The sequence below is a fragment of the Uranotaenia lowii genome, chromosome 2 (assembly GCF_029784155.1).
Source record: "Uranotaenia lowii strain MFRU-FL chromosome 2, ASM2978415v1, whole genome shotgun sequence".
Taxonomy (NCBI): domain Eukaryota; kingdom Metazoa; phylum Arthropoda; class Insecta; order Diptera; family Culicidae; genus Uranotaenia; species Uranotaenia lowii.
This window is the reverse complement of record NC_073692.1, coordinates 125,822,990-125,830,283: the sequence shown is the minus strand read 5'-3', so window position 1 is coordinate 125,830,283 and position 7,294 is coordinate 125,822,990. Positions and strand designations below refer to the sequence as shown.

The 7,294-nt window shown below is 40.6% G+C and overlaps 1 protein-coding gene and 1 long non-coding RNA gene across 2 annotated transcripts; one reads left to right on the top strand and one right to left on the bottom strand.

The window, feature by feature from the left end:
• Nucleotides 1–2,454: 2,454 nt before the first annotated feature.
• LOC129741833 (uncharacterized) lies at nucleotides 2,455–4,356 on the top strand. Its single transcript, XM_055733626.1, has one exon. The coding sequence runs from the start codon at nucleotides 2,455–2,457 to the stop codon at nucleotides 4,354–4,356; it is 1,902 nt and encodes a 633-aa protein (XP_055589601.1).
• A 2,055-nt stretch (nucleotides 4,357–6,411) lies between these two features.
• Nucleotides 6,412–6,972, bottom strand: LOC129750163 (uncharacterized). Its single transcript, XR_008738316.1, has 3 exons — nucleotides 6,812–6,972; nucleotides 6,605–6,756; nucleotides 6,412–6,540 (listed from the first exon to the last, which is right to left on the bottom strand). It is a non-coding gene; the product is annotated as an uncharacterized LOC129750163 (long non-coding RNA).
• Nucleotides 6,973–7,294: the final 322 nt, after the last annotated feature.

The window sequence follows — 7,294 nt, the reverse complement described above, 5'->3', positions numbered from 1 at the left end:
GGCTCAGGATCAATTTAAGCCTGCAGCGCATAACATTTAACAGGTTTTTAATTTCGCATACAAATTTGGGGCAGTCTAGTACACACCTAAAACAAAATTCAAATTCATCACGGCAATGGTAGTTTTCCTTTATTTTTCGACTTGGCCTGTGAGGTTATATGATTTATTCTTAATCTTTCTGATTTCTTGGAATGCCTTCCGCTAATTGAGCTGTCTTTTTCACCACTAAAGAGAAAGTTCTATTCTAAAAACTTTGAAATTTTTTTTATGGCAAGTGCGGAACGATAGGATAAAGGAAGAGTGAGAGTTCATTATTTCTATAAGAGTGTCTCAAATCTAAGTAAAAAAGTGAGTTATTTCCGATAAGCGGCATTTCAAGACCAAAGTAGACTCTAGGTCCTAAGTTGAAGCACTAACCCTTTTTCATGGAAAATCCTTTTGTGAAACCTCTTGTCAACGTTGAAATGGAAATAATTATATTCTTCAAAAACTCTACTATGCAGCATTTCAAAGTTGCGAAACTAGGTGGAATGGATGCGGAATGGTTGAAAGATTATTTTTGGAGTGAATTTCTCGTTCAAGTCCTTTTAAAATTTGTTTTATTACGATTCCTCCGATTGCGCGATCACTGCGGAATATTTTTTTCTGCGTTCACTGCCATTCCTCTCGAAGTGTAAACGCACTGAACGAACGTGTAAACGGAAAACGAACAAGTGTGGTGAATATAAATTCCGCGTTCATTTAAACGTCCGAATGGCAATGTGCATTCTGAAAGAGTTTTTCACCCATGACGGAAATTTTTTTCGCTCCATAAAAATTAGTTTTTTTTTAATTGCAAGCATATTTGCAGGCAATGAAAGGCTAAAAATAATACGAGTTTGCAATAAAACGCATACGATAATTATTTTTAATTTTAAAACCCGCTTGGGCATCGTTTAGTTGTATCTGTTGGAACAGTTTCTCAAAGAATAAATGTAAGCGGAGACCATGTGTTATAAAATGGCAATTTATTCCGTGGTTTGTGGAAGCCCCACAGTGAGACGTGCTAACGGTCCATAAATGCTCAATTTCTCACGTCTCACTGTTACACCGTTTCTATGTTTGAGAATGATCCAGAGAGCCGAACTGGAAGGAAAACAAACGGCAATAAATCATAATTTTCGTAACCACCAACCAGTGCGTATCGCGTTTTTTAACTCGATCCGAAAACCCAGTACTGGAGTGAAACAAAACTGCTCCCCCATCGTCGGAAAGGGGTGATAGTGCAGTGGAGCGTTGATTAATCGCTCGAAGTGTTGTTTTTAAAAGTTTTTATTGAGTGTTTACAGTCCACTCTTTAGTGTTATCGAACATTTTGGTCCATTCGAGCCAGATAGTCCAGTGAAAATTGTGGGACATCTTGGACAATTGAGTTGTGGTATAGCGTCGCCTATTTCGTCACCGGACATTTTGTGTGATTGAGACGCTCCAATTGTGTTAAGGAGCCGTCATTTTGGACGCGCAAAGACGAACAAAGCGCTAGTCTTGTTGCTGAACGCCATCGCGGATTCCTGGGAGCATCATCAAGCCGCTAGTGATCGAGCCTAGCGAGGTGGAAGACAGTGGATCCCAATCGGAGTTGGCCTTTTGGATTCGGAGTCGAACAATTTTGGAACGTTGGTCGGATATTCGGACGGATTTGGAGTATTTACTAGAAAATTTCGGATAAGTAGCGCATGTCTGTGGTTGTTGTTGTGTGGTTTTTTGGATTTTAGTGGTTGAAAATAAATACTGAAATTTTAATTGTATTTTGGGTAGTTGATTAATATTTTGTGCAATTCCCTGAGGTATTCGAGATATTTCATCTTCAAATTGTTGATTCTACTTTGGCTGTCAAGTCGCGATTTCCTGTCAAGGTCGGTTTTTGTGAAACGTTGAGCGATTTTAATCAGTTTTAGTATGAATATTGGTTGGATTTTAAGTAAATCCATTGAGTTTGAGTCAGTTGTCGGTAATCTGAAAGTTGTCAGATTGTGTTTGGATTCAAGTGAATCAAATAAGTCAGATTTTGTGAAAAGTGAATCAAATTAGTGATTCGGTCAGATTGCGTGGGATTTGGAGTGGAATCATTAAGTGATTCAGTCAGTTTTGTGTCGGATTAGAATTATTGGTTGAATTCCTATTGGTTATCATCTATAGTGATATCACAGACAAATCGAGTTCTGTGATTGTGTAAGATTTCGGTGATATTTTATTCACCAATTTTGCTGTGAATTATTAATCTTTCAATATATTTGAATTTCTTCTTTGATTGAGACAATAGTTGTTTTTAAAATGGAAGATTACAGCATTCTTAAGAAACAAGAGCGTCAGTTACGAGCTTCCATCAAGGGAGTGTCGAATTTTGTCAGAGATTTCAATTCTGAGCTTCATGAGAGTCAGATTGAAGTAAGATTGAGTTTGCTTGAGTCGGTTATGAAAAAATACTACCTGGTAAGGCAGAAATTGGAAGTGTTGTTGGATGCTGCTGACAGTGACGGAGCTGACGAGGATGCCAAGGAGTCAGAAGCTGCTAAGAAACGAAGGTTGCAGAGACAGGCTGCGGAGCGTGAAGCGAAGTTCGACGAAGAAACGCTAGAAGTCGAAGAGCAGTACTGTATACTGAAGTCAGCCCTCCTTGCTCTGCGTCCGAAGAAGATTGAGTCTTTGAGTTCTTCTGGATCTGCTGATAGAGTTGACACGATGTCGCGTGTCAAGTTACCGGACATAAAGCTGCCTGGATTCAATGGGAAACTTCGGGATTGGATTCCGTTTCGTGACATGTTCTCCAGCTTGATTCATAACAACGAACAGCTATCGGACATCGACAAATTTACATACCTACGGTCAGCGATAAGCGGAGAAGCGCTTCAGGAGATCAGCTCCATAGAACTGTCCGCCGATAATTACCAGGTAGCCTGCGACATGTTGGAGAAGAGGTACGAGAACAAAAAGTTGATCGTGAAGGCGTATTTGGATGCACTTTTTGGAATCGAGCCTCTGAAGAAGGAAAGCGGTGAAGCTTTGAACCGCCTAGTCAGTGATTTTGATCGCAACATACAAATGCTGGGCAAGATAGGCGAGGACACAGAGAAGTGGTCGACAATTCTGGCATACATGGTTTGCGCTCGCTTAGATTCGGTTACCCTTCGTCAGTGGGAGAGTCACCACAATTCAAAAGATGTTCCGACGTACCAGAAAGTGATGGACTTCCTGAGAGACCAGGCGTTGGTTTTGCAGTCGGTTGCACCCAATAGGCATGAGGACATCGATAGTCGTCGCCAGCGTACAACAGTGTACGCCACGTCGAGATTCCAGAACAACTGTGTGTTCTGTGGTAATTCGTTCCATACAGCATCTACGTGCAGCAAGTTCAGAGCGATGTCAGTACCCCAGCGTTTTGAATTGGTCAAGATGAAGCGGCTCTGCATCAATTGTTTGGGTTCTGGTCATTTTATCGATCGTTGTAGCAGAGGACCATGTCGTGAGTGCAACAGAAAGCACCATTCGATGTTGCACAAAAGTTTTAACAGTTTTTCGAGTCAGAGCTCCGTTTCACAAAACCAGTCGACAGTCAACAGTCAATCCTATCGTAATAATAATCGCTCAGGACCTTCTGATCAAAGTCAAAAACAAGAGTTGATTAGACAGGATCAACAAAGTCAAAATTCGAACACAAATCCTCAAGCACAAGAGAATTCCACTCATTCCTACCCCATAATACAAACACGCATTCGCCACACTCAACCACAACACACCACAGACAATTCCTTTACTTTTAATGCGGCACCAAGGCCGAAAAGCGCTAAATTTCGTTCGCCTCAAGTTTTGATATCAACCGCTGTAGTGCGTGTTGAAGATCGTTTTGGTAATCATTCGTTTGCGAGAACACTGTTGGATTCGTGTTCTGAATATTGCTATGTTACGAAAAGCTTTGCGAAAAGATTGAATCTCCGAAGAAGTCGGAATGTTTTGAGAGTCCAAGGCATTGGAAATGAGTCAGTTAAATCGATTGAGTCAGTTGAGGCGAGAGTTCGGCCTCGTGTGTCAGAAATTTCTTCGTTTTCGGAAGATATGAGTTTCCATGTGTTGCCTAAGATCACGAGTAATCTGCCCACCACCAAAGTATCGCTTAATGGGATCAAGATTCCTCATGATTTGGTATTGGCGGACCCTGAGTTTTGGAGCCCGGGTCCGATTGATATGATTATTGGGGCAGAATACTTCTGCAATTTGTTACGTTCAGGAAAGTGTAAAGTTTCGGACGATGGTCCAACCCTGCAAGAAACTAAGTTTGGATGGGTTGTTTCCGGGAGAGTTCCGGAAAGTTCCGTTTAGACCTTCGAGTAGTCATCAAAGGATCAGAATGTTTTGTCAGTTATACAATGTTTGAGAACTATGATTGCTAAGGTTTGAGTTTGAATCATGTAATACAGTTTGGTGTCAGTTGAAGAGTCAGCTTGAGAACAGATGTTCAAAGAAATCCCAAAAAAGATTTCGGAAAGTAAATTTGTCGTCACATTGCCGAAAAAAACTTAGTATGTTGCACCAATTGGGTGAATCTGGAGGAAAAGCGATGAGTCAGTTCCTCAGTTTGGGAGGCTATCTGCAAAGGGCTGAACTTAAGGCCTTGTGTTGGAAAATTATCGACGGGACATTTGAAAGAAGCTTAAGATGATTTGTCAGTTGATGTGTCAGAATTCAGTCAGAATGGGTCCGATCTTTGTCAGAAAGGTAAAAAAAACGTATAGAATGTGTCAGCATTAGAACCTGGTTATCACCTCCCACGCCATGAAGTATTGAAGCCGGAGAAAACAACAACAAAGCTACGCGTATTGTTGGATGCGTCGAGTCGCACCTCAACGGTCGTTTCGTAAAACAATGCGTTGATGGTGGGTCCTAATGTGCAGAAAGATTGTTGTCGATCATCATACGCTTCCGTTTGCACCGATAGGCCATCAGTGCCAACGTCTAGAAAGTATACAGGATGGTACAAGTTCAGCAACCGGGTCAACATCTTCAGTGGAGTTTGTGGCGAGATACACCAGACGAACCAGTAAAGACCTAAGAATTAAAGACAGTTACATGCGGAACTGATAGTGTTCCATATTTGGAGAAAAAGTGTCTGAAACAGCTTGCTGAAAATGGTTCAGCATGGTATCTGACTGGGTCGAAAGATGTTCGAAAAAGTTTTTATTTTTGACGGCTGTCTAGTTGGAGCAGACAGTGAATTCTGATAATTTTGAAAATTACAGTCCGATTTAGAGTTTGATTTTTCAGAGTCAACTGTCCCAACCCTTGGTTTGAGAGACACAGAGTTAGATAAGTTTATGTTTGAATATTCCTCATTGGAAGTCTTCGAGTTCGCGAATCATGAAAAAAAATGTATTCACTCAGAAGCAACCTGTTTGTTCAATCCTCTCGGGCTCGCGGTCCAGTCTTTTGCGCCAGCGAAAATGATAGTCCAACAGCTGTGGAGTCTCAACATTGGTTGGGATGGCCCATTAGACGTGTAGTCTGATAATCTTCGTAAGGGATACAAACAGAGTTTAGTGCAATTTGGTATCTTCCCCGCCACGTTGGTTTAGTTTCGGTCGAAGATTTTTGAACTGTGAACTCCCGAGGGAAAAGTTTTAGTCTGAAGTCATCGTTACGAGTGTGGTCCGTAACGTCGCATTGGGTTTTGCTTCAGACATAACGCTCAGCCCGTCATAAAATTGTGCCGACGAGATGGTAGAGTTGCAATCGTCAGTTTACTTCACATTTCACAGATTGAGTCGGAATTAAAGAAAAATGGCAGAAGAAGTCACGCAGAAAGAAGAGCTAGAATAGCTTTGGGTAATTTTTGTGGAATATGGTATGATCTGCCTCGAGAGCCGGTTATCGAACGCTGTTTTACAGGAATCTCAAAAAACATTTACTGGTTCTCGATTATCGTCATTCATAAGTTTGTAGTTCGAGAAATAAAGTTTATGGTTGACAAACATCAATGTTATAACAAACAGGTGGATTCAAAAGTCTGGTATGTGTTTAAAGGTCCACCTAAGATCGTCGAATAGATTATGGCTGATCTAGGTAACGTCAGCTACCCTATTGTCGAGTAAAACATGAAATAATGAATTTCTAAATGAAACTCCTCTAGTTAAAAATGCGTTGAACAGCCAAAAAGGGCCTGAAAGTTTAGTTTGAGTCAGATAACATAGTCAGAAACGTAAAATTGTTCGCCAATTAAGTCAAAACTCCAGAATATAATGCAATGTGGCATATTTGGTTTTGAGTTTTGATAGTTGCGTTAGTCGAGATGGTGAACACACTTTGCATGAGAGAAATCTGGTAAAAGTACCTTATTTGTGGTTGTGACGTTGAATTTCGATTAAGAATTAATTTCTTTTTGCGGTTTATTTTTATGTTTCTTTGCCATGAGACTAAACATCACGGAATCAGCACACATGGTAATTTGGACGGATCATCCAAGTACATTCGAGATCTTTGGGCCAAAGTAGCATCGTTGGACGGCAACATCTGAAACATATTGTAAAACTGTCACTACCAAGAAGTTGGGAAATCGAAAAAAAAAACAACTCACCTGAACAATATCTCAGCTGATGTCACCAAGCTGAATGTTTGCAGTGCTTATCGAATGTGCCACTGCAAATCTATGGAGCTGAAAGTTGCAATAGAAACACCTGGGCATCGTATCGAAACACAGCGCATCACCCGGGTCAAGTGCCCCGAAAGCTGAAAATACATTAAACGTTCACCATTGAGCAACTCCTATCGATAATCAACTTACCTGCAGAATATCGCAACTGGTACATTGTGCTGAAGATTTCTTGGCTGCTACGAATCGCACCGCAAGGAAACATGTTCCTGAGAGAAACATCACCGAATTTGGGACCGAAAAACTGAGTTGAAACCAAAATTAACGTGCTGCAAATTTGTTTCAGCAGCCAACAATTATGTTACACGAAGTGCAAAACCAAAACAAACCGTGCAAAATCAAAAAAATGGGAGAGAATGTTCTCCAGGGACGTCGGTGATAAAAGGGGGCAAATGGGTTAATCACCCTTAAAAGATCTTGAATTTTTGGGCAACAAAGTTGCATTTTGCTTTGTATAGAGTACATTGGTAAATCAAATTTGAATTGGATTGGCATGGAATTTGTACTAAATGGGTTCATCACCCTTAAAGATGCCGATTTTTGGCGATTAAGGTCGCATTTTGTATTATATACCGTAGATTATATTTAAATTGAATTATTTATGTAAAAATTGCT